The sequence below is a fragment of the Podarcis melisellensis genome (genome assembly GCF_964234715.1).
Source record: "Podarcis melisellensis genome assembly, chromosome: 3".
Taxonomy (NCBI): domain Eukaryota; kingdom Metazoa; phylum Chordata; class Lepidosauria; order Squamata; family Lacertidae; genus Podarcis; species Podarcis melisellensis.
Genome location: NC_138530.1, coordinates 19,442,364 through 19,469,435, shown reverse-complemented (window position 1 = coordinate 19,469,435; position 27,072 = coordinate 19,442,364). Strand labels below are relative to the sequence as shown.

Below are 27,072 nucleotides of genomic sequence, written 5' to 3'. Positions count from 1 at the left end.
AATTGTATGATTACTATAAGGCTTCTTCTGTCTGCAGAAAGGAGTGAGATTCAGCAGTGGTTCCTATGGGGGAAGGAGGGTAGAATTTCCACCAGTTCTTCCCCACTGCATCTCCTGATGTCCACACGGTTCCAGCAATCCCACCCTCTACTCGCCCATGGGACCTCAAGGATGAGGAGTACTGTAGAAATTGAAACCCTACTACGTGAGTGGAAGCTTGTTCTGCTAGCAGATGGATTCAATGGGTACACCACCCTCTGATACCTTGCAAAGAGAACAGCACCAATTTCCGAAACCCATTTATTCCAGAGTGGCTCCACTGACTTCAGTACCTTTACTGGGGGTGGGGATACTGCTGAGTGATAGACAATGCTCTGACTGAATGGAAATATGTGGGGTGGGGTGGGGTGAGGACACAGAAATCTGTGGAATATAAAAAGATCAGCAACAGAGTCTTTTTTCCTTCTACCTCAGGGAAAGGCTGTGATGGCTGAGCCCCCTCAAATCGTTCAGCAATCTGTGTTCTTTTCTCTTCTTTCCACTGCAGATCTTGTGTCTGGCAGAGGCTGTCCTTGATCAATCGTTCCTTGTGTCTAGTTTGGGTTAAGCTCTACTGAATCCAGAGAGGAGTGCAGGAAAATTGGTGCCCTTGAGCCAGCAGAGGAACTTGGCTTCAGCCCAACCAGCAGCTCACAAGGGCTCTGGGGTCAGGATTTATTCCCATCGCTTAGTTTCCTTGCTAACAGAAAGAAGCGTACCGAGTGGTGGAGGAACACGACTGAGCCACGTCAAACAGCAGGAACAATGAAGAAACTTAGGATGTGAGGAAAGGGCCAGGGAGGAAATGGAGGCAGGGAACCCAGTGCACAAAATCGCATAATGGTGTTGGCACTGTGGCCCACTGAAAGCCAAAGGAATAAAAGTGGGCAGATCAGTCCTGGTGAGGAATGGGATATGGATGAGGTAGAAGGAGGAGTGGTCTTTCAGAATCAGTGCCCCTGAATTTCATGTACTGCACCACTCTTGTTTTCTAAAGCTCTGGAGTATTGCTGAAGAAGATAGTGTGCTCCCTTCCCAGACTCTCAATGGTTCTTGGTTGTTTTGGAGACTGGTTTGTAGGCCAGTAACTCCCTGGGCCAGGAACTTTCTATACGGAAAGAGTAAGAAAAAAGGCAATTATTAGATTAAACTGAGGTAAAAGGGACCCCTGACCGTTAAGTCCAGTCACAGATGACTCTGGGGTTGTGCGCTCATCTCGCTTTACTGGCCGAGGGAGCCGGCGTTTGTCCGTAGACAGCTTCCGGGTCATGTGGCCTTCATGACTAAGTGCACATCAGAGCAGTGTACAGAAACACTGTTTACCTTCCCACCAAAGCGGTACCTATTTATCTACTTGCACTTTGACCTGCTTTTGAACTGCTAGGTTGGCAGGAGCAGGGACCGAGCAATGGGAGCTCACCCCGTCGCAGGGATTCAAACCGCTGACCTGCTGATCGGCAAGTCCTAGGGTCTGTGGTCCCTTAAACTGAGGTAGGCTTGCAAAAAGTAAAACACTGGAGCCAGCATGCATAAGATTGCCGCATCAGCGTGTTAACTAAGCAATAACATTTTTGGTTACCATTTTAAGCCTGTATTTTATTTTTAACCCATTGTCTGCTAACCTATTTTTATATCCCATGTCTTCATGATATGTGTGTGCTGTGTGTGTGTGTGTGTTTCAATCTCTCTCTCTCCTTCCCTCCCTCTCTGAGCTAGTGATAAATAACTCACATCATGCTGAGAACAGGACTGGGAGGAGGAACCACGCTGAAATATTCCCTCCCACACTTGGGAAAAAATAGCTCAGTTTATTCTGAACCCAAGTAATCGCACGAGAGCACCAAGGGGTCCTCTTAAGCCTTCACCCACCCTCCTCCTTAGGAGGAGCAAATTCCCTCCTTCGTCTTTATCCTCTGCTCACCTGCTCACCCCCATCCCTCCAAAACTATCTCCTTTCCCTCCCACACAACTGCTTACAAATGTGAGGCACACTGGGGAAATTGCATTTCCCAGGGCTCCTGGAATCAGGCTAAAGGTGGTAGCAACATGCCTGATGTTGGGGGAAAAGAAACTAGAAGAAGAGTAGGAGGAGAGAAAGAGAAATACTTCCCACCCCTTCCTCCCAACACTGCTATCCCTGGAACAGCAGGAGAGGTAAGTGGACATGTGGAAATGGATTCAGAAGCAAACAGGGTGAGAATATGACATTCTTCTCTGGTTCAGGTGAAAATCTGAGGCAGAGAAAAACTTTTAGGAATGTAACGCGTGCCTCGTGGTTGAGCGAGAGCTTTATGAGTTCTCACATTTTAAATTTCTGAGCCGGGTAATTCAAAATGTGGTGCAACAGATCTCCCTGCCTAATAGGCACAAGCAATGGTAAATTGACTCAAAACAAGTGTTGGGGCAGCTGAGACACCTGAATCCCCACCTATCCAATCCAGACACAGCTTTCATTTCTGCTCAGAGAATAGAGGTGGAATCTACACACATATAAAAACTGTTCTGAAAATGTTTTTTTTAAAGCATTTTTAAAATGACATTGAATTTTCCATAAGGCTCACCATCGCCATCTAGTGTCACGTTGTATATTGCACTTAAAACACACTTAAAACGTTTTATTTCCAGCTATATAGCTGAAAAGTCTCAAGCTGTTTCTTCTGAACTTGGCAAAGACAAACTGTTAATACAAGGCGCCAAGCTCTAACTCTTTAGATGAGTGAGCATATTTTCAACTCACAAGCCAGAACTCAAGGTTTCGTTAAGCAAAGAGAAATGTAACACCTCATTTTATTCCAAAGTTGCATAGCAGGAAGTATATATTAATTAGCGATTTAGGTTTTTGACAACATGTCTGTGTTCTATCCTAATATGCTTTTTAAAAGCGTAATTGTTTGTATATGACCTGTTCTGATTATTGGTTGGCAATATTATTTTTGTTTTGATAATGGAGTGCAAGCATAAACACAATTGGCGCACTAATTGTAATCAAGCTGGAATATGAAAGAGGCAATAATGATTGGAAAATATAATGTACCCTGTTAAGGGAGGAGATAAAAAGGGCAAATTCATTATATTAAGGTGGGGTTTTCTTCATGGCAAATCTTCTGTTTATATCAAAGCAGGTCTGGTAAGTCATTATCATTTTAGAATATGTATTTTTTCTATTCACTGTAATTTCGACAAGGCAAGCTATTAAAACAATCTGTGTTAAGATGCTGTGAGATTACATGCTGACTCCATTTTGTATTCTGAAGTTTGCATTTTATAACTGAATTAATTCTTGGTCAGTAAAGAAAATCATACTCACAGAATAGGATGGCAGCAACCGTGGTACTTTGGACAGGAAGCATGACCGAATAGGCGTAGGCAAGACTTCTTTTATGTTATATGTACCCGGGCCTGGGCCTTCTTTCTACAGAATAATAATGCTTATGGTTTATTTCAGAAATGTTCACATATGCATAGACAGGATCATTAATACCATTAATTGGACCACAATAAATCAAGGACCGCCTCTTCCTATATGAACTGACCTAAATCCCGAGATCAGCACCTGAGAACCTACTTCATGCGCTTTCTCTGCCAGAGGTCTGGAAGATGGCAACAGGAGAACGGGCCTTCTCTGTGGTGGCTCCCTGTTTGTGGAATGCTCTCCCCAGGGAGACTCGCCTGGTGCCTTCACTCCATACCTTTAGGTGCCAGGAGAAAATATTCACCATCTCCCAGGCCTTTGGCTAATTGAACATTATATGGCCTAAGCACAACCAGATTTTCGTATTCGAGCCCTGCTTGTGTAAATATTCATTTAAGCATTCCCATTGTTTCTGTGCTTAGACTAACCTTGTGAAGAGAATATAGAGAACACAAAGATTTGATGGACTATGAAAGAACTTGAGGAAAGGAAGTGACTGAAGAACAGATGTAAAGGTGAACTAGATAACTGAGAGACGTGTGGTGAATGTGGTGGAAGTCTTTTATAATATTTTAACTAGGGTTTATATATTGTCATGTTTGACGTATGAATTTGGTATTGTTGATTATGAAAAGTATTTTTCTCTTTTTTCTTTTCTTTTTTTCTTTCCTTTTCCTTTTCGTCTTCTTTTCTAGTCTGCATTTTGGAACATACATAGATAAATGTGTTTACAATGTTATGTATTGATTTTTTTTCTATTTCTATTTCCTTTTTATTTTCTTGTAATATTTCATAAAAACTAATAAAATTAATAAAATAAAATAAAAATAAACATTATATGGTCTTTAAAACTGGCCATGTTGTTTTTGTGCATTACAATGTTATGTATTTTTGTGCTTCTTTATTGTAAACTGCCCTGTGATTCTCCATTTGTTTGTTTATTATTATTATTATTATTATTATTATTATTATTTCAACTTATATACTGCCCTTTATCAAAAGATCCCAGGGCAGTGTACAGTGTACAACATTAAAAACACATCACAGAACATCAGTGATGAAACATAATAAAAATATAATAAAAAGCTTACTGACAGACAGCCTAGTAATAATATAGTCATCATAATAACTTCCACAGATTATTTAATAGCTATAGGCCTGGGTAAGGGGAATGTTTTTGCCTGGCACCTAAAGACATAATGATGGCACCAGTGAGCCTCTCTGAGGAGAGCATTTCATAATTGGGAAGCCAACACAGAAAAGGTCCTCTCTTAAGGAATAGTATAGAAATTTTGATGATGATGATGGTGATGATATTGTCACATTTCAGTCTGGAAGCCAGGGGTCACCAACCATCTTGGACTGGGGGCCCATTTTGAATTTTGAGAGTACGCAGAGGGTGCCAGTTACAAAATGGCTACCATGGGGGCATGGCTTGGCACAAAATGGCTGCCATGGGGAGCATGACATAACATAAAATTAGAGAAAGTACCACCATTGCTTCCGGAGTAAGCCCAAGGGAGACCCCACACAGAGCATCTTGGAGCAATCCAGTTTTGACGTTAATAACACCTGGTGAACATTTGCAATATTGGGCAAGCTGTCTTCCAAGGTCCACCATGAGTAATTGTCTCGTTGAGAATCCTTGCTAAGATCCTAGGAAAACCCCAGGGTTCACCTTCCGAACACAGTTGACGAGCCACATGGCACAGAACAAACTATTCCCGTCCTTTCATTGTGTTCTGAGAAAGCCAGAAATAACATTTCATTTTTTGCCACAGAAGATCTGAGCAACGCTGATGGTTTCTGACAGGTTCACATGCCCCTGAAGTAATTACAGGATATCAGCCTCATCTTGGAAAGAGAAACAAGCAAACCTTTTAATATATGAACAACTGACACAGATCATGGGGCTGTCTCATTGCTTCGCAACAAAACCCTTTACGCCCGTCCATCTATTTTCGATCCCTCGCAGACACAAGTGGCACCAACGCATCAAGCAACACTTTCATATTACTGTTATAAAGCCAAGAAAAATAAAATCTATTTATGTTCAGTAGATAAGTTAACGCCTGTCTATTCCCCGCCTCCCGTGTTCATGTGTTAGCATCTGTCATGTTCCTTAGAGCATAAAAATGATGCTTTTTAACACGTTTGAAATGGCAACCTCTCTTGTGTGTATTTGGTGTTTTGTTTTGTTCCCCTCCCCCCCCCCGTCCTTTCTTCTGTAGCAATTTATTTTGTCCAGAGGAGAGAGAGGTTTAAGGGCTTTGTACAGATTTCTGAAAATTTCACCTTGACATAGGCATAGCTGGGGGGGGGGGCTGCCCCTCCTCCAACAAGTAAATCAATAAAAATACTTAACTAACTGAGGTTCTCCCCTCCCCAACATCATCATCATCATCATCATCATTATTTATATCCCACCCATCTGGCTGGGCTTCCCCGGCCACTCTGGGCGGCTTTCAACAAAATATTAAAATACAGTATAAAATACATGAAGCCTGCCCACCCCAAATAAATCCTGACTGCTCCCATGCCACCTGGACACAACATAGTAGGGACATTTTAAATAAAACAACACTTGAGAAGAACAGCCACTTTTAAGGAAATGCTCTGTGACAGCCTGTAGACCAAACTTCCCCAGACTCATGCCCTCCAGCTTCATGGGAATACAATTCCCCTGAGCCCAAGCTAGCATGCGCTACTTTAGAGCGTAGGATGAGAGTGTCCTACTTTACATGGGATTTTCGCTATTTGAAGGGTTGTCTGGCCCAAGTCCACTTTAAAAGCAAGGAAGGGAGAAGAGCGGTGTTGAAGTCGCCCATAAACAGTTAGAACCTAGACAGCAAGACAGGGCAAGTCAACAAGTCACTGGCTCTTAGTCTTCCCCACTGTGCTGGGATACCTTACCTGGGATACCTTACCTGAACTTGGCAAAAAATCTGCTAGGCCTGGAACCTAGCAAATTTTTTTTGCTCCAGACACTAAAATTCCATTCCCTGGGTATTTTGCCAAGCAAAAATTTGCTTCATGGTTTTAACGGAAAGAAATCTTAATAAACGGAAAGCGGATGACCGCTTGGAAAAAGTTAAGCATGATGATGATGAGAGATGAGTCATTCCATAGCAACTGAAACGGGTAGGTGGACAGGCCTCCTTTTGGGACTGGACGAAGGTTTCTTCTTTCCGGTTTTGATACATTTATGCTTTCCTATTCTTTATATAAGGGACACGGGTGGCGCTGTGGGTAAAACCTCAGTGCCTAGGACTTGCCGATTGTATGGTCGGCAGTTCAAATCCCCGTGGCGGAGTGAGCTCCCGTCATTCGGTCCCAGCGCCTGCCAACCTAGCAGTTCGAAAGCAACCCTAAGTGCAAGTAGATAAATAGGGACCGCTTTATAGCGGGAAGGTAAACGGCATTTCCATGCGCTGTGCTGGTGCTGGCTCACCAGAGCAGCTTTGTCACGCTGGCCATGTGACCCGGAAGTGTCTTCGGACAGCGCTGGCTCCCGGCCTCTTAAGTGAGATGAGCACGCAACCCCAGAGTCGGTCACGACTGGCCCTTTACCTTTACCTTTTATTCTTTATATTAAAAACCATTAACAGTCTGGTCATAAACATGACTTGATCCTGGTTTCAGATCTTTGTTTAAGAACAGTAAATCAAGGGTTTCTATATTCAGACTAAACAGTAAACAAACAGTGGTTTGTGGCAAACCACAACTGGATTCCTTTAATGACCTCTCCACCTGAGTGGAGGCGGCAGTATGCAACCCTGACAGTTCATCATGCTCATAACAATTAAACTGTAGATTGTTGTTACATCTGAACTGGCCCTTACATTGGGCAGTTTGGGCATAACATTACTGACTTAATAACAGAGATTTCCAAACTGTGGATCATGACACATTAGTGTGTTGGCTGCAGTGCGTAGGTGTGTCATGCGAACGCTTTCTGCTCTCCTCCTGGGACTGGAAAGGGGTTAGTTCAACCTCTGGTTTGCTAGTAAAACTGAATTACTGTGCCGCGGAATGATGCATGTCTAAAAAGTGTGTCACCAATATGAAAAGTTTGGAAAGCTTGAACTAACAGCTAAATAAGTTGAGAGTGAGCACTGGGCTCCATACATTGCCTTCCTTCTGTGGGCAGCTTCAGCACTTAAATCCTCATCTCTTTAAACAAGGGGATGGGAAGCTGGGGTCTTCCAGACATAGTTGGCTTGTAGACAGTATGGCCAGTGGTCATTGATAATGGAAGCTGTGGTCCAGAAACATCTGAAGACCCCCAGATCTCCATCCCTACTTTAAGCCATAGTTTCCTGTTGCACCTGTAACAGGAAACTGTGACTGTCTGTTTACTTACCAGGGTAATAAACCAGGGTGAATGTTGCACATATGGCAACAAGGCGCAATGAAGTGCATTGCACACATGTCCCTCAAAAGGCCCTTCAAGGAGGTCCTCTGTCCTGTCCTGTCCTGTCCCACCCCCACCCCCCAAATAACAGACAGTCCAGCCCATCACCTGCAAAGCACACATGTTTTGGTGATTGCTGCTGCAAATGTTAAGATGTCAGTTACAGCTCATTTGTTGCAAAATATTGGACAGCAGCTGTATCAATAACTCATTTAAGGAGCTGTTGTTTACACAAAATGTCTCTTCTATCACGGAAGGCCACCTGGCATCGGGACATTAATGAGATCCTCAAGGATTTTCAAATAAAAGGTTAACATCTATTTAAAAGCCAAAGCACAACCTCAAGAGAATTCAAGTTGCACACAATCCTTTGCTCTGCTTTCACAAAAGAAATGCTGATCAACCCTCGCAAGGATTTTCCCTTTCCCCAGGAACCTCCATTGTAGGACTTCAAAAGCGCTAATCTGATCAGGGGGACAGGAGAAGTGTGCTCTTTTAAGTCAAAATCCTACTCTGTGTTTGATCAAGGATTTGGCATGGCTGGCATCTGAAAATTAGCCACGGTATTTGGAAAGAGCAGAGGTTCTTTAAGCCCAAAGAAAAACAGCAGAGCTGGGTCGCTTTATTTCTTCAAAAGAAAAAAAGACATGTAAGCATAACTTTCTGAAAGACAAGAGGGCGAAAATAGACATTGGATCAGTTCTGCGGATGGTGCTGTAGAGCTGATGAAAAAAAATGCCAGGCTCATTTGGCAGGGAGAATCCTTGCCAACATCAACACACACACAATGTCATAGGCTGGCATGGTGGAATGGTGGGAGGTACCAGCTGGGGAACTCCCAAGGGATGAAGGCTCAGAGCCTGGGGATTGGTGGTGGGATGATGATGAGTGGCCAGAGGGAGAAGAGGGAGAAGATTGGGAGGAGGAGGTGTCGGAAGCTGAAGAGGCAACAGGGTTTAGTGAGCAGGAAGAGGCTGTGGCAGAGAGCAGTTCAGAATCAGAGGCAGAAGCAGAGGCTGGAGAGGAGGAGGGCCAAGAGGCAGAGATGAGTCAGGCTAGTGAAGAAGCTGGGGTGTCTCCTCCTGCTGCTCCCCTCCCCCCATGATCTCCAAGGACCAGGAGAGCCCTTGAATTGTTACAATGCACACTGCTGGCCTGGATGGAGGAAAAGAGGGATGTGAGCATGTGTAGAAGCCAGCCTTCTGTATAAAGGTAAAAGTCACCTCTGTTGCTCCACCCACTTTTGTCTATGGCCCCGCCCACCGCTGGCTCCTGGGAGGTCACCCAGAAGGAAACGCTTCCCTCAGGCTGAAAAAAATACCCCCCACAACTGCACTGTTGTCTCTGCCTGAACAGGTTTCGCCATTTTTCAAAACTGTATGAACCCTTACCAATTACATTTCAACTTGGAAGAGCGCCTGTACTGTGGTGCACCTGCAGCAGCACAACCAGATGCACAACCAGATCCCTTCATCTGCCCCAGTTGCAACAAAACATGTCTCTCCCGTGTCAGTCTCTACAGCCACAGCAGGCACTGCAAACTTCCAACAGTTTGACTTCACCCCCAAAGGCTCATTCCTCCATTGTCGCCCAAGACAAATGCCAACTGTTAAGTTGTGGGTGAACATATCAGATGACACAGCGATTCTTCAAACAGCTCTTGTTTATTCACAGGCCAGGACAGATCTGGACTGAAGGATTCAGCCAGCCTGCTTATATAGAGCTCCACTAGAACGCAACAGTAACCATTTTCTGTAACTATCCAATCACTGAACGTCACTTTCAATCCCTTATTTGCATATGTGGACCTGAGTGAAAACTATCTACAGTATCCCCCTGCTGGCCCAGGGTGAAAACTTCAGTACATAACACCAACAACCTTTCTGACAACTTCTGCTCTCTGGGTGGGGGACAACAACCTATGGTCTGTTGAAAGCATCAGGCTATAAAGCAATTTGGCACGAGTGGCTGATGTGCTGGACGTGGACTTCAACAGAACCTGAAGCAGGTTTGTGACTACACTGCACTTAGCACACCCGCATTCTGTGCCAACCAAAACCGAATTTTGCAACTTCTGAGCAACATGCTGGGTGGACCAGGATTGGGGAATCTTTGCTGCATCTCCTCCTGGACAACCCTTCAAGGCCATATGCCAGCCACTGGGCAGGGCCTAAGGCAAAAGGGGGAGGAGAAATTCTATACCATTGTGTGTTTCTACACTCACATACCTTCATCTAGACAAGCAAGTGGCATTATCAGAGCTCATGGGCACATTCCAGCCAGGCAAAAACACTCATAGGTGGCGTGCAGCAGAGCCCGTGGGAGGTGTTGCCAGGGAAGAGGCAGTGTGCCTAGGGAGAGTCCTGAGGATCACTAGAGAGAATTAGACGGCCACATCTGGACCCTAGGGCTGAGGTTCCTCATTCCTGGTAAAGACTGTCAACACTAATATATCATATCAGCCTCCTTAAAAGTTTCACCTGTTACAAAGGAGGAAGCCAGTAAATCTAGACCTTCTTCTCACCGCAGCCTATCTCCTTTTCACAGCCTGTCCGGATTGCTCGACAACAGGTCGACTGTTCTCCTTTTATACTGTACAGATTTGGTGGCTAATTTGAGCCCGGCACTTTTTCCTCTCTGCTCCGCCTATGTAAGGCAGGCATGAATCACAGCCACAAACTGTCACCTCTGTTCACTAAATGCGTTAGGTGTTAAGAAGCTGTAACGCTCCCCCTGCCCCCTGGCTTCATAGCACAGTGTGTTCCACCAGCTGAAACATTTCCAAAGAAAAATAGGGACTAGTGATGATCAGATGGTTGTTTCTGTACCAGAAGAAGAGGGACTCCTCTTTGGAAGGCTGCGTAACCGGCCGTTCTGCACATCATGGGAGAAGAAATGGCTAAGGAGTAAACCCTACACAAATCCGGATGATCAGATGGCACCTGGTGCCAAATGTATTGCTCTGCTTTCCTTTGGAATACATCAGCAAGGTCAAGAGTGGGCAGGTCTTGTTGTCTGGGCAGCCCAGGACCTCTATATACACTGCCCAGGTGTCCTCAGCCCCAAAGAGTTGGAGTCTGTGTTTTAGAACATGGGTTCCCAAATTCTGCTCCATGAGCTAAGCACAATAATAAAATAACAAATCTCTCTTTTCATATCTTCGGTCATCCTTACAAAATGAAACAAAAAATATGTTGCAAATTCTTTAAAAAGCTAGCATTTTCCATAACCAGGCTTGTGTGAAGAAGGGCAAGTGTCTAAAGATACAATTAATTTGAATGTTCAGTTTACTTTTGATTTAATATTTACACTCCACTTTTCCAACGGTACTTTTCCAAAGCGGTTTATACAATAATATCTGCCTCACAGATCATGACATAGACGTCCCCTTGGTGCAAATTCTACATTCGCATGCAAGAATGTTTTGTGGGGGAGACATGAAAAACACACATAGGCTCCGGCGTCGGCGATGTTCAAGGTCTTCTGGATAATTCTGCCGGTGTTCAAGTGACAGCTTCGAGGACATGACTGATTCATCTTTTGGGGAGTTTCATACGGTCGACGCTACCTTTTCAATGCTTTCAGGATCAAGCCATTTATCAAGATTATGATGGGGTGACTCATACGCTCTCCAGCTGATACACTTGCTTAATATTGATGACAAGATCTTGATACTTCCTCGCAGCCTCAGCTCCTGAATTCTGGGTTTTTATTAACCGAAGACACAGATGCATCAATAATGGACGTGCGCTTGTTCTTCCTGACTATATCTGGACAATCACAGTCAACACATCCATCAAATGGGAAAGGTGTATACCTTGCAAGTGGAATGCACAAGTTATTCTGAAGGCCAGAACTTCTAATAGGGATTCTCTTGTTCTTCCATCTCCAGCATTATTTCGAACTGCTAGGTTGGCAGGAGCTGGGACAGAGCAACGGGAGCTCACCCGGTGGCAGGAATTTGAACCGCCGACCCTCTGATCAGCAAGCCCAAGAGGCTCAGTGGTTTAGACCACAGCGCCACCCACGTTATCAGTATGGTCTTGCCAAGCAGTGCCAAGCAGTGAGTAGAATCTCAATATTTCGCCTGGATTTTCAGACCAAAACATGAAAGGGTAGTCCTCTTACCAAGTGGTTATGTGCTCAGCATACGAAGTTACTACCACTTGGCAAACTTGCCCTTTGCAACAGATCCAGCATCCATTGTGAAAGGCTGCCTGCAAGTCCCATGGGAACATCTCTTTATGGGTGCAGAGTGATAACATGGGAGCTGGCTCATTTGTGACTCAAAGGGCACCAGGAATGCATGCATGTGAATCATCATGACTCAAGCCCCCAAGCTCACCACTCCCTTTCCCCCTGATGTCACACTTCATCCATGTAAGGTCCACAGTGAGATTCTGTACCCTGCCATCTTAGTGAAGAAAGTTGTTCCTGAAGCCATCAACAGATGTAAACGGGCATCAAATTACCATGTTAGATAACACCAACACCCCTTCACACCTTATGCGATTGAAATACAATAATTAAACGTGTGTGGGTTTTTTCCAGTGCAGAAATTCTGCATTTCTAACCCTGTCTACTCAAAAGGAAGTTCTGTTAAATTGAATGGAACTTACTCCAAGGTAAGTGCGTACAGGATTTCAGCCTTAGGAATCATTGCAGAAAGTCTCCAGTGTATACCCTCCTCCCAAAAAGTATATTTTATAATATAAATAATAATAAATTGGCCACACTCCCTTTTACATTTCAGCCCACTTTGGCACAAAGCCTCCAGAGGGTTGACCCTGGCTCAATAAGGCTCAAGCCCCCAAAAAGTTTACGTAAAGGGAAAGGGACCCCTGACCATTAGGTCCAGTCGTGGCCGACTCTGGGGTTGCGGCACTCATCTCGTTTTATTGGCCAAGGGAGCCAGCGTACAGCTTCCAGGTCATGTGGCCTGCATGACTAAGCTGCTTCTGGCGAACCAGAGCAGCGCACGGAAATGCCGTTTACCTTCCTGCCGGAGCAGTACCTATTTATCTACTTGCACTTTGATGTGCTTTTGAACTGCTAGGTTGGCAGGAGCAGGGACCGAGCAACGGGAGCTCATCCCGTTGTGGGGATTCGAACCGCCAACCTTCTGATCAGCAAGCCCTAGGCTCTGTGGTTTAACCCACAGAGCCACCCACGTCCCCTTGGAAAGCCATTAATTGTTGTCACTTTCCAAATGATGGCAGGTGGCACTATAAATTTAATCCAGTTTCGAGTCTGTTTAACCGTCACAGCTCCTAACCGAGGGAGGGTGAGAACTGTAGCTCTCTGAGGGAGGGTAGGGATTACTACTAGAATTCCCAGCACTCACAGCCAATCACAATTTCCAGGGAATATTCAGGTCCATGGTGAAATGCCTTGGCTTCCTTGCTTCATTAGCAGGTGTGAATCTTACATTTTAGCATCTATTTGTAAGTGTGCGTTTCTTTCCTTCTTTGCATACCTAACAAGTCCTCAATCAGCAGAATACTTACCGGACCAAAAGTGTTAAGCCGTTGAACTGCAGATCGAAACATATAATTCCTGCATTTAGAGGGGGTGGGGAGAGAATGTGTTTTAAGTTCTTTTGAGAAGTCCTCAACTTCAGAAACATCCCCAGTCCCATTTTTCTTTTAGCTTAGAAATGTATCTGATCAAAAGTCAGTATGCAACTTATCAGACATTATGCAAAGCTTAAAGAATATGCAGGAAACACACCTATTTCAATTGTGTTGTTTTAATTGGATTTTGTAGGTTTTTAAATTTGGGTTTTAATTTAATTTAGGTTTTTTTATTTAGGTTTTTTGCTTATTTAATTGTGCCTTTACACCCTCACCAAACTACAGTTCCCAGGATTTGCTGGGGTGGGGGTTGCTTTGAATGCATAGCATATATACAGCCTTGGTCATTTGGAGATTTTGTGTGTGTGTGTGTGTGTGTGTGTAGCAACTAACAAGCAAACTAATACATTCAAATAAAAATAATGCACGTGTTGTGACGTGTGGTTTGTGATTTCAGCTCTCTTGACATAATATGCTGGAGACAGTTCTCTAGTAACACTTCTTTATTAAAGCAAACAAGACTGGGGCCTGAGGAGGGGAGAGCTACATTTATAGGGACAGGGAACTAGCTAGAAAGGATACATTTTGGAGGGAACAATATCATGCAATCACAGTCCTGCCTTTTGGAGGAAACCAATAAGACAGAGGATCCAAATACAGCAGCTTAAATGAACCAATAGTAGCTGTACCCTCTGGAACCAAAAGGCAGTTACTTTACCCTAATGCAAATACAGACAATAATAATACAGGTATAAAATCCTTTGACTCAATTCACAACAGCACTAGTGACTGATTCTTTGCACAATAACATAAGAAGATCCTAGCAGACCAGTCCAGAGGTCGATCTAGTTCACGGGTAGGCAAACTAAGGCCCGGGGGCCGGATGCAGCCCAATCACCTTCTCAATCCGCCCACAGATGGTCTGGGAATCAGTGTGTTTTTACATGAGTAGAATGTGTCCTTTTATTTAAAATGCATTTCTAGGTTATTTTGGGGGCCTGCCTGGTGTTTTCACATGAGTAGAATGTGTCCTTTTATTTAAAATGCATCTCTGGGTTATTTGTGGGGCATAGGAATTCGTTCATTCCCCCCCACAAAAAAATATAGTCCGGCCCCTCACAAGGTCTGAGGGACAGTGGACCAGCCCCCTGCTGAAAAGGTTTGCTGACCCCTGATATTGTTCAGCATCCTGTTTTACAGTGGCCAATCAGATGCCCGGAAGCAGGACCCAAGCCCTCTTCCCTCCTTTGGTTTTCAGCAACTGGTCTTCAGAAACATACAGCCCACCCGCCCCAGCCATGCCCCATGCTCTCAGTGCAAATGGAGGTCAGCCCTCAAAGCGAGGCTCTTTCATGAAAGCAAACCACCTTTTTAATTGAAGCCTGCTTATTGAAATCAGCAGGAGCCTATCTGGGTTGGTGGCACGAATCGCCCTTTGTCCTCAGCCATGGGATTTGCCGCCGCTTGGAAATGAGGCAAAATGAAGGCTTTAAAATAAAGCAGGCAAAAATAATCTGTACAGGGTGGGGCAGGAGCGGGAGGGAGAAACGAGATTAGCAAAGACTGTGTACTCACTTGGTTGGAAAAGTGGGCACAGGAGGAGGGAAAAGATCGTACTGCCCGGGGTCAGTGTTTATATCCTGCGGGGAATCAAGTGTGCACAATACAAATGTCAGTAACCCAAGTTTTATTTTATTATATACTGTTTAAAATACTTGTTTCCCCATTTCCTCATCACAAAGATTCAGGAGGCAGCTAACAAATCTAACAGGGTAAAGCTTTCTCTACGGATTATAAAATAGTAGCGAATAAAGTTTCAGCAGGTTACAAGTCAATGTTCAAATTATAACATTATCTCTGTACTGAAAGCTGAGAAGAGCGTTGCCTTCAGATGATTTCTGAGAGAAGGTGCCACAATCCAGAAGGCCCTGCTTCTTCTCTCCTCGCAGAGCTTGATTATTGGGCAGGTTCATGTGGTGGGGTCATGTGTTCTGCTTGCAGGGACGCCGACTTTCTCCCCACATGACATCACACACATGTGTGACATCACACAAAATGGCGTCATGCACCCTTCTGCGCACATAAATGCTCACCCGGGAGTGGCAGGCTGCGGGGGATGGCAGCCCTCTAAATATTGAGGGAGGGGACTTAGCCCCCTACACACGAATACTGAGCGCCCCTGTCTGCTTGATAGGCCTTCACACAGAAGACTGTCTATCAGAAAACAGACCTCTCTTTGAGGAAGGCTTCTATCTGAAGCACTGTCCAGTCCCAGCCCAATTTACATACATGCATACATACATACATGTATGCATACATACTTTTTAAATTTATACCCTGCCCTTCCCGGTTCAGAAAACCAGGCTCAGGGCGACTAACAACAAATTTAAAACACTTAATTGATGCAACAAAAAAACACCATAAAATACAGTATAAAACGTGAATAACAATAAATTCAGAATTCAAAAATCAATTTAGGGGGGAAATCCATCCAATAAACATTAGATGATCACCAGGGCTAGCTGGCTAAATTATTCCTATTTGGGCCAGCGAGGAGACCAGGGGAGAATTAGCTGTGGGATCCCAGAGCGGGTAATCTTCATAAAAAGGGGAGGGAGAGGGAAGGAAGGGGAATAAAAGATCAGGCAGAAAGCCAGGTGGAATAGCTCTGTCTTACAGGCCCTGCGGAAGGAAGTTAAATCCTGCAGGGCCCTGGTCTCATGGGACAAAGCATTCCACCAGGTCAGAGCCATCACTGAGAAGGCCCTGGCCCTGGTGGAGGATAATCTGACTTCCTTAGGGCCTGGGACCTCTAAACTGTGATTATTCATGGACCTTAAGGTCCTTTGCAGGGCATACCAGGAGACCCCCCCTCCCCCCAAAAAAGAGAGCGAGAGAAGTTCTGAAGCTGTCCATCAACAGCATTCAGATAACAGACTGAGCAGGCACCCAGGGGACTTGGCCGCAGTGATGAAATGCAGTGTATTTCTATAGCGACATTATCTAAATTTGCAAAGCTAGACATTTAACCTTTAAAGCTGAGTAATAATAATACAGTGGAACCTCAGTTTTTGAACGTAATCTGTTCCGGAAGATTGTTCGACTTCCGAAACGTTCGAAAACCAAGGAGCAATGGGCAGATGGCAAAATCCATTGAGGAAAAAAGAAAAACACACAGTGGAAACCGTTTGACTTCTGAGGTGCATTCGAAAATGGAAGCAATTACTTGCGGGTTTTTGGTGTTCAGCTTCCGAAACATTCGGCTTTCAAGACACTCGAAAACTGAGATTCCACTGTAATTATAATTATTATACCCCACCCATCTGGCTGGGTTTCCCCCTCCTTAGTTATTAAAATGAATGCCCCCCCCAATATTTTTTTTTAAATGAATGGGCCCATTTCTTTACTTTTACCTTATCTCTATAGGAAGCAGTTGTGGGCGTCTCCCTCGAGATGCTCCTGAAGGAATATGTCACGCGCCTTTTCTCAGCCAGCTCCACAAACGAAGGAGGGACGTATTTGAAGCTGCTTGGTAGGGTCATGTCAGTCATCTGCTGGAAGATGGAGATCCTCTTCCGGCCTTCCCCTTTAAAATTGTACGTCCGCTTCACTGGGTTCAGCTGAGCATCCTCTAGAAAATCCCGGACTGGGTAGCAGCCTGGTATTGGGGTGGGCTGAAGGAAAGAAACTTGAAATCTGACCCACAGCTAGCAATTAACTTGAGGATTTCGGGATTTGTTGTACTTATTTGCTCTAGGTTGTAGGTTTTATCCTCCCTTTCCTCTAAGAAGCTCAATGCAGCAGACAAGGAACAGCATTCAAGTGTACATTCCTCTCCCCTCCTTTAAATGGTGTTCTTTAAAGCATAAACACATACTCTCCTTGTGGTTAAATAGCAGTTTTGTTTTATTTTGTTATTAACCGTTAAAAGATGCCAGCCAAAAACCTTTAGGGGAGTTCCAGTGTTAGAGTAAACGCATTAAAATCAGTTGGCTTCGGTTACAGTAATGTCTTGTCTGCATCTCTATTTTAATACCACACTGTCTGAACCAGGCAAGGCCAGACTTTTTGCTGCCTGAGGTAAGACAAGATGGCCTCCGCTCCTTTTCCATGTGCAGAAGCCAACTGGGATGGCAGTTGACTCTTACCACAGCACTGATGAAGGGACAGCATTTTCCACTTGTTGGCAGGGCAAGGGGAGGACAGTTAATGTAGCATACACAGCTCTTTCCTCCAACAGAGGGGAATGACCTGGGAACTGTAGTTTTGTCAAGGGTGCTGGGAATTATAGTTCTGCAAGGTGCAAACGACAGTTCCCAGGATTCTTTGGAGGAAGCAATGTGCTTTAAATGTGTGGTGAGGATGTGAGAGGGTATCGCATACAGTGTTATTCCTCCTCCAGGTTGAAACTGATAAAAGGGGAAATTTCAAAAATGAGGATGAGGGGAAGTAAAATCTCTCTCTTCCTCTCTTTATTCCCACCTTTCCTACACCTTCCACTCTGGCTGTTGGAAGGCTGCCAGGATTTAAAAAGTGGTGGTTTGCTCCATCATGGACTCCCCACCCTTCACCCTTCATAAAATAATTGCTCTGGTTGTACTTTGTAGTGTAAAAAGCTGTCTATTTGATAAAATGTATTTACTGCTTTATGGAGGTTTTTTTATTTTTTTTAAAAAAAACATTCGAAGCAGTTTACAAAACAAATCTCATTACTGATTAAAAAAACAGTCAACTATTCAAAATATTTAAAAAATAATTTAAATCCACGAAAAACTAAAAAAAAAAAAAACAAATTAAGATGCATGCCAACATTCTACATGTCTGAATAGACTTGCCTAAACAAAAATGCTTCTTTTTTTTTACAGGCGCTCAAAATAAGGGAACCTGTCTAATATCAATAGGCAGGGAGTTCTGAAGCTTAGGTGCCGCCACGCTAAAAGATCAATTTATCAGAAATGCAGAGCAAGTATTATGCAGCCCCTGGAAGAGTGGCAGTTCCACACTGAAGTGGTCGAAGGGGTAAAAAAACAAGGTTGAAATTCGCTTCCAAAGTATACAAGATAATGATGCATCCATATGAACCAAGTCAATTTGTGTGAAATACTCCTACAGGGGGTGGTTGGTTAAAGGGGGTGTACTTTATATTAGCATTGTTCCCATGTGCGTTAGGCAAAGGATGGTGTGCCCTTTTCCACATCAGATTTCCACATCAGAAGGCTCACGGTAAATGAATATATTCTAGAATTCTGCTCCGATTAAGAACTGGGGCTTGCAATTGCTGGAAAAATGCAGAGCGCCTTCTAGAATTCTGCACAATCATCTCAGGTCATGCAGTGTCTCAGTTTCCACCTTGGTGACACAGCTAAGCACAATTAAATGAACATTATACATACCCTCAGGGATTCCCTCCACCATGCATCTCTTCCAAAATCAACTTCTTTATCCTTGTCTTTGTCACCAACCTTCAAAGAAATCCAGATTTTATGTGCAACTTTTTACATTTGTCCATTGCTCATAGATGTACGTACTGTATACATGTTGCCTACATATGAACACAGACAAAACCCTAAATCTTCATATATGCTGCAAAGCACAAAAATAAAATACATACATCCTGATCCAAGGGGTCCCAACCATGTGCATAGATAGCGCTGCTTTCCAAATAAGGACCATCAATGGAAGGCAGAGAAACCAAAGCGAGGTGTACCTAGAATTATGGCACTAGTGGAGACATGGGCAGTATGTGCATGCATGTCTCTCATGGTGTAGATAAGCTGTATGGCATGTGTGACTTTCGCGGATGTGTAAAAAAAGCTTTAAAAAATTGGATACCAATACGCACATTGGTACAGAAGATTTTGAAGGTTAATATTCAACTGGAGCCAGAAGTCTTCCTGCTGGGACTAATGAATATAAAAACAGAAAATGATTGTGGAATATTATTTCAATATATGAACACAGCGGCAAGATTGCCATAAACACAAAGATGGAAGGACTCACTATTATCTACTATGGAGAGTGCTTTTTTTCCTGGGGGGGGTGGGGTACGCAGGCCCCTCATTGAGGGGCAGTGTTTCAATATGAGTAGGAAAATGAGAGCACCCCTAAACATATTTTTTTTATATAAAAAAGCACTGACTATGGAAGAATGGTTATTGAAATTAATGGATTTCGCTGAGATGGAGAAGTTGACGTGTTTAAGTAGAGAAAAACCATGGCTGACATTTATTAATGACTGGAAACCCCTTATGGACTTTTTGCACAGAAAGGAAAACAAACTTGTGATATCTGGGTTTGAAGACTGAAAAAAGGTTGGTTTATGGAAAGTAGAAGAATTGGTAACTATTCTGGAACAAGGGTGTTGCTTAAGTCTATAAAGCTGATGGAATGAAGAATCGGAAGTATTTTCTTTTTCTTATATTTTCTTCTCTTTCCTTTACTTTCTCTCTTTTAGTTTTCATGCTAAAAATGCTTGGTATTTGATGCTGAAGTATATTGTGTATTGCTTTTCCTTTGTTTTTGTTTTTCTCCAAATCATTTTTAAAAATAGAAGATGAGACTTTCACATTAAGAGAAGCAAGGTCACACACCTAGGAAGGGGTGCTCAGAAGAGCTGTTAGTTCAGGTATGCATGTGAGATGCATGAAAAGAAAGTAGAGTGCATGCCTTGCATGCAGAGGATCGCAGGTTAAGTTCCTGCCATAACCAGGTAGGACCGGGAGAGACTAGGAGTAGGATACTGCCTAATACAGACTTGGCCCATCTACCTGAATATTGCCTACATGGATTTGCTAGCGCATCTCCAGGGTTTCAGGTTTGGTTCCCTCCTAGTCCTGCCTGGAGATGCCGGGGACAGAACCTGGGAGGTTCTGCATGCAACACAGGGTCCTTTCCCACTGAGCTACTCTACCTGAAACCCATGTAGATGAACCTTCTCCAATGTGGAGCCCCCTCCAGATGCTTAGGACAGGGGTCAGCAAACTTTTTCAGCAGGGGGCCAGTCCACTGTCCCTCAGATCATGTGGTGGGCCAGAATATATTTAGGGGGGGTTAACGGATTCCTATGCCCCACAAATAACCCAGAGATGCGTTTTAAATAAAAGGACACATTCTACTCATGTAAAAACACATTGATTCCTGGACCATCCACAAGAAGGCGATTGGGCCGGATCTGGCTCCTGGGCCTTAGTTTGCCTACCCATGGCTTAGGACTACAATTCCCATCATTCCCAGTCAACAAGGACTGCGTTGACCATGGGTAGGCAAATTAAGGCTGGGGGGCCAGATCCGGCCCAATCGCCGTCTCAATCCGGCCTGCAGACGGTCTGGGAATCAGCATGTTTTTAAATGAGTAGAATGTGTGCTTTTATTTAAAATGCATCTCTGGGTTGTGGGGCCTGGGTGGAGAATAGGAATTCGTTCATCCACCCCCCTCAATATATAGTCCGGCCCCCCCACAAGGTCTGAACGACAGTGGACCGGCCCCCTGCAGAAAACTTTTGCTGACCCCTGGCCATAGCTGTCAGCTTTCCCCCTTTCTTGCGAGGAATCCTATTCGGAATAAGGGAATTTCCCTTTGACAGCTATGCTCCTGGCATTGATGTTCACAGGACACTGGGCCATTCAGTTGTGGCTCCTCTCTTAGAGAAATGGAGCCTTGCCCCACAAACCCCAACCTGTCCTTAGCCAGCTGCCCACCAGCTTCCCATCTTAGGGTACATAACAGTCGCTTTCCTCCTCCCGAGACTCAGCATGGGCGTTTGGGAACGAACTAGAGATTAGTTGGCTCTGCCTGACATTGACAGGAGGTCAAACTTCTCTGCCTTCTTGTCCTGCCCGTCCCAATGGCCACTAGCCATCCTTGGGAGCACTGAGGAAATTAAGAATGCACCCCCTTTCAAAATTGGGAGGCGAAAGCAGTGCACTCCACATGTGTCAAACACCCCTGATTTGTAGGCTCTAATCCAACCTGTTCATTAAAAAATAAATGAAAAAATACAACCATAGGGCAAAGGGCAAATTGGCGAAGACATGAGCCTCTTCTGGGACCTCCCTCTCTTGACAGGCTTCTCTGATTCAGTTACAACTTTTTGAGGGCTTCTGTATGTTTGTGTGTGCAGAAGCTAACTGATTTTAATTCTTTTTGCACAGGATTATTGGTAGTGGAACGAGAGCTAGACTGAAGTGAGAATTGAGTGGGTGCCGCAATGTGGTGAGTGTAATTGTTGTGTGGTTGTTGTGTGGTTTATAGTGTATTTATGTTGGGTTACAGCCAATGTTCTGCTGCCACAATGAGACTTCTTGCCCTGTATAGGATGGGTAGTGAAATCTGTTGAAAATGCAAAGAAAAGGACGGTGATTTTTACCACATGTGGTGGACATGTGATAAAATGAAAAGAAAAAAAAAGGAACTGATCTATAATGAATTAAAAAAGATTCTTAAATATACTTTCCCAAAAGAGCCTGAAGCTTTTTTGCTAGGTTTGATAGGGGAGGATATTAAGGTGGACCAAAGATTATTCATGTATGCTACAACTGCCGCCAGAATCCTGATAGCCCAAAAATGGAAAACACAGGAATTACCAACTGTGAAGGAGTGGCAGATGAAGATGGTCAAATATGCGGAATTAGCAAAACTAGGATCTGTAATCAGGAGGAAACAAAGTACCAAAAAGAATGGAGTAAATTCATGGACTATATAAGTGAGAACTGTAGAAATCTGAAGACGTTAGCAGGACTGAAATAAATCTTATGACATGGTCTAGATATTACTAAGGAACTGTAGATTAGAGATTGAAATAAGAAAACCTGCGGAAGGGAGGGAGGGAAGTCAGTTGCTCTACGGAGCATAAACATAGATAGATGTAAAAAGATATGAAATATTTGTGTATTTTGTTTGTGTATTTGAAATGAAAACTTAATAAAAAACACAATTTTTTTTAAAAATGAGACTTCTTGCCCTGCGTGAGGCAAAATGGGAGGTGCCATCCTGCCCTGCTGCCACCTGCTTCACCTCCTCTGCCGCTGGTGAAGCAATGCCGGCATCAGCACTGATTTCAGGTGAGAGCTCACTGATTTCAGGCAAGATCTGTGAGATCTCGCCTGAAATAGATGGCCGGGCAGGTGGGGTGCTGCACTGGGGGCTTCTGCCACCTGAGGCAGCAGCCTCATCCTGCCCAATGGCTGCACCGGCCCTGGTTGGGGAACAGGAAGAGGATATGGCCCAAAACCTTTGTGTTGTGTGAATGTGTTCGTGAATGATTCCGATTAGTGTATCATATGTGGGGGTTTTGTAGAGGTTTTCTAGCTCTATACTGCCATTCTGTCACATGCACATCTTGAATTTTGATGGATTTTGTTGCTTTGCACATGACTTGCTTTTGCAGTTCTTATTGATTTTGCTTACATCCATTGTTTCAAAATATCTGCTGTCGCTTAATTATGCAATTTTAAATGTAGGATTATAATTTCTCCTTCCTTGGCGGCATTATAGATGCTGAATAACCATCTATCATGGATGCTTTAGTTGCGGTTCTTGCATTGCAGAGAGTTGGACTAGATGACCCATGGGTCATACAATTCTATGATTTTATGATTATTAAAAGCCAGGCTTTGGGGGAAGGACAAGGTCTCTGTGGCATAATGGGTCATGTGTTTGGATGTTAACTAGAAGGTTGGTGGTTCAAGGCTGCCCAGGGGCAATTGTGGGCAGGATTGCAGAGGGCTGGACTAAATGGTCCTCAGGTTTCCTTCCAACTCTACAATTCTAAGTGCATTGTGATATTTTATTTCTGCTGCTCCAGGCTCTCTTATTTGTGATTTGTAATTAATTTTATTACCGTATTTTTCGCTCTATAAGACGCACCAGACCATAAGACGCCCCTAGTTTTTGGAGGAGGAAAACAAGAAAATAAATATTCTGAACCTCAGAAGCCAGAACAACAAGAGGGATCGCTGCGCAGTGAAAGCAGCAATCCCTCTTGCTGTTCTGGCTTCTGAGATAGCTGCGCAGCCTGCATTCGCTCCATAAGACGCACACACATTCCCCCTTACTTTTTAGGAGGGAAAAAGTGAGTCTTATAGAGCAAAATATATGGTATATTTGATTTTAATTCTTGGGGTTATTGTGTGGCACGTAGAGACCATTGAATGAGGATAGGGTACAAATACTTTGAATAAAAGAACAAACAAATAAATCCAAAGATGAGTGTATAGGATTTACCCCAAACTGTCCGCTCAGTCTACTTGCGCCCCTACTGCGAGCTAGGATTTCCATCTTCTTTTGGACATAAATTGAGTACTGCTGTTGGTTTGCACCAGAGCTATAAAGGTATCTGTGACATCACAATTCAAGGGCTTTGTATTAGAGTGTTCCCACGCAAGAGAAACAGAAAGAGATAAAGCCTGGAAACAGAAAGTGGCTCAAAACAAGAGAACTAAGAAAATAGCGAAGAGAGTTAAAAAGCAGTAACAATTAGACTTTAAAGAAGAATGGGAACCTTTTACAAAGTACTTAAAGAAACAACAAAATGAACTGTTCTCCTTGGCAGGTTTTGAACAGTCACAAACATTTTCTTGGTAATATATAGATAGATAAATTAAGGATCTTTACAATTTTATAATATGCAGAGAATAACATGTGCTGAAAAACCAGAGAGAGGAGCTGAGGCAAGTCTGGGAGTGGGGTGGGAGGGGGGTTTCTTTTTGGGGGAGGGAAAAATGGGGGGGTGAGGATGATGTGTTTTTGATAAATTGTTATGTTGAAATCCTAATAAAAAATATTCAAAAAAGAAAAGAAAAGCAGTAAGAATTAATTGCCAATTAATATTTTTTTGGGGAAAAAGAGGAATTGCTACATATTTACATTTATTTAAGATAATTTATAGACTGTTTGATTGTAAACAGAGCCTCTAAGCAGTCAATAAAAGACAAAGCTAAAAACAGATTATTTAAAGTAACAGTTAAGCTAAAAACAGATTAAAACGTCTACAGGCCTGAACAAAAAAACGCTTTTAGCAGCCCCCACACAGAGTGCATGACAGCAATCCAATTTTGAAGTCCCTTGTGATCCCAGCGTTATCCTGATTTTAACCTTCTGGTGAACAGGCTGTGCAGGTTTTTGCTTTGTTTGACTAAAAGCGACAGTGGCTGGACAAAAGTGATGTGTGCAAACAAGACATTTCAAAGAGCCATTTCAAAATCCAGTGCCAACTCCTATTAAAAAAAACTATTGTCATTTTCAATTGTTTACTGAGTAGACCCATTGAAATCAGCAGACTTAATTTCAACAGGCCTAATCTGAGTAAAAGTAACCTGAATTAATTCCTGCATTGCAGTGGGTTGGACTAGGTGACTCTGGGGGTCCCTTCCCACTCCTGATTCTATGAATACAAGCCAATCTTCCTCCAGCAAAAAAAGAAGCTGCTTATCTATATTTTGAATATAAGGATGGCAATAAAGGATAGTGTCCCAGTAAATATACCAATGTCAAGATTTGAAGGTGGAGTACCAGGCGATCAAATTAATGAGAATGAACTTGTTTCTTGAACTCTAAAGAATATGGCAAACTGCTTTATAAACTGAATCTGAAAAGCTGTTTACAATATGGCATGGTAGTTTACTGTTAAAATGCAAAATAATAATTAAAATCTAATTGATCATATCCACCAACTGCTCCGAGTGCTTCAATTAGCTCTTTGGATCCCAGACCATAGTTGCAAACTGGTTTCCCAGCCACCGAGATCAGTTACTCTCTTGCTTTCGGTGTGCCTTTTTGTTTGCTTGTGGGAGTGGAGGAACATGGAAGTAGCCTTATATTGAGCAAGAACACTGGGTCCATCTAGCTAAATGTTTTCTGCCATGACCAGAAGGGTTAAACAAGGGACATTCCCAGACCTTCCTGAGGAGTGAACCTGGGACCTTGTGCTTGTGAAAAGCAGATGAGCCTAAATGCTCCCTTTAGAATTTGGTACATTGGAAGGCTTTTGTCGTTTGCACACACACACACACACCGCCAATAATCTCCCTGTGATGCAGCTGTTCTCTTCAGCATAAATGAACCATATGAAAATTAAAGTGCATTTCCAGGGAAATCAGGGCATTTCCATCTCCAGGGGATTCCAAGGGTTTATTCTGATGGATCTCTCAAAGCATGAGCAAGTATATTTCATCCTTTGAAGGGCTGCCATGCCCCATGAAAATGCAACCAGATGACCACTCCACACGCAGCATGGTTACAGGATGACTCATATGCAGTTGCCATGACTACTGCATACTACAGGTCCTACAGACCCTTGCCTCTCTGTGTTCTCAGAACATCAAAGGTTGCTACCCCAGTTCCCATCAGTTTTACCAGAACTGTGCGAAAAGATCTGAAATGTCTTTGTGTAATAGGCATAACACACTTAAAATGGGAACTCCGGATGATCATTGCACAAAACCAACTAAAGCAACAGAATGTGGGAAGATCCTCACTTCAGGTCTTCTCAACATGCAACAGTGGGGTGATGGAATCATGTGTGACCTCTTTTACACTGAACCAAGCACCTGAACTGGGCTTGCATGCTGTAAAAAGATCTAATAAATGCTAAGAAACTACAGACTCCCAACAGAAACTCTAGGGACCTGACAACAAATGCAAAGCAAACTGAGGATTTCCTATTCTAAAGTTGGCTGGATAGCCTTGAAGTGTATAAGCACTGATTGATACTTCCCCACCAAGGCAAATATTACCAATATTTTAAGGTGAGGAATCCGTTTGTTGCTATGACTAATATCCTTTTACCCCATCCAAGGGCTTTTGTAATACAAAGATGACCCCACACATCCACTTTCCCATGGAGGCAGGGCTTGAGGTCCCTCTTCAGAATGCAGAATTCCTATTGCTTCATGGTGGGGGACAGGGGGTGAGAGAAGACATAAAATCTCTTAATCTCCCTCCCTCAAGCACCAAATTTCAGCCGCCAGAGAAATTTCCTAGTTATGACGCATATGACTGAGGCCCACACTGCGATCAGTCACCATAGAACATTGTCAAAGGCTTAATGGAAACCAAAAGGAGTAACAAACCGTGTCTTCAGACGCTTGCGCAAAATTACTGCGACGGCCACCAAGCATTTTTACTTTTAGGCTTCGTTATGGTTGGTAGTTAGTGGAACTTCTGTACATCATGGAAAACTGCCTTGTAAAGATGTGGCCACGCTTTGCCTCACTGACCATCCCCAGATGCTATCCCACACCTGTATCAAAATGAGAGGACTCATAATGAGTCACTACAGAGGCAAGGGCCAGAGCTTTCCTATGTACCTCTCCTTGCACTCACTAGCAGTTATAATGAAGTGTCACTATGGACATTATGATACAATGTACATACTCTCAATCAAGAGGGAGCTTTTGATTTTGAAGCATAAGCAATCACCCAGGAATGGGGAAAAAACCCTTGTTTTGGGGCTTGCAATGAGGACGATTTAACTAAAAATATTTTAGACCACTTTAGCATTCAAGTTTCAGGGTAGCTTTACCAAGTTTGGACTGTACAAATGAAAAACACACAGAAAATAAATAGTAAATAGTATACATAAGACACCGCCAAGCATGGCAAAACAGGAACCAAAGGCTGTCGGAAACAAGGTTTT

The 27,072-nt window shown here is 43.5% G+C and overlaps 1 protein-coding gene across 3 annotated transcripts; it reads right to left on the bottom strand.

Moving 5' to 3' along the window:
• Positions 1-286: 286 nt before the first annotated feature.
• Positions 287-26,740, bottom strand: STPG4 (sperm-tail PG-rich repeat containing 4). Of its 3 annotated transcripts, none has more exons than XM_081904448.1 (7): positions 26,507-26,740; positions 18,832-18,900; positions 16,852-17,112; positions 15,014-15,078; positions 13,373-13,421; positions 3,347-3,451; positions 287-1,147 (listed from the first exon to the last, which is right to left on the bottom strand). In XM_081904448.1, the coding sequence occupies exons 1-7, from the start codon at positions 26,552-26,554 to the stop codon at positions 1,031-1,033; spliced, it is 714 nt and encodes a 237-aa protein (XP_081760574.1). In that variant the 5' UTR covers positions 26,555-26,740; the 3' UTR covers positions 287-1,030. The 3 variants fall into 3 exon arrangements, with proteins under 3 accessions (XP_081760574.1, XP_081760573.1, XP_081760575.1); XM_081904447.1 differs by lacking the exon at positions 26,507-26,740 and adding an exon at positions 23,661-23,778; XM_081904449.1 differs by lacking the exons at positions 3,347-3,451; positions 26,507-26,740 and adding an exon at positions 23,661-23,779.
• Between the last annotated feature and the right edge of the window lie 332 nt (positions 26,741-27,072).

Bases quoted from the DNA above. Each gene is read 5' to 3' on its own strand.
- STPG4 (XM_081904447.1), bottom strand. From the start codon at position 23,714: ATGGAAATCCTAGCTCGCAGTAGGGGCGCAAGTAGACTGAGCGGACAG. The intron at 13,422-15,013 runs GTGAGTACACAG...CTCTAAATGCAG, and splicing joins GTGCCCACTTTTCCAACCAA to GAATTATATGTTTCGATCTG. The intron at 3,452-13,372 runs GTAAGTATTCTG...ATTATTCTGTAG, and splicing joins GGCTTAACACTTTTGGTCCG to AAAGAAGGCCCAGGCCCGGG.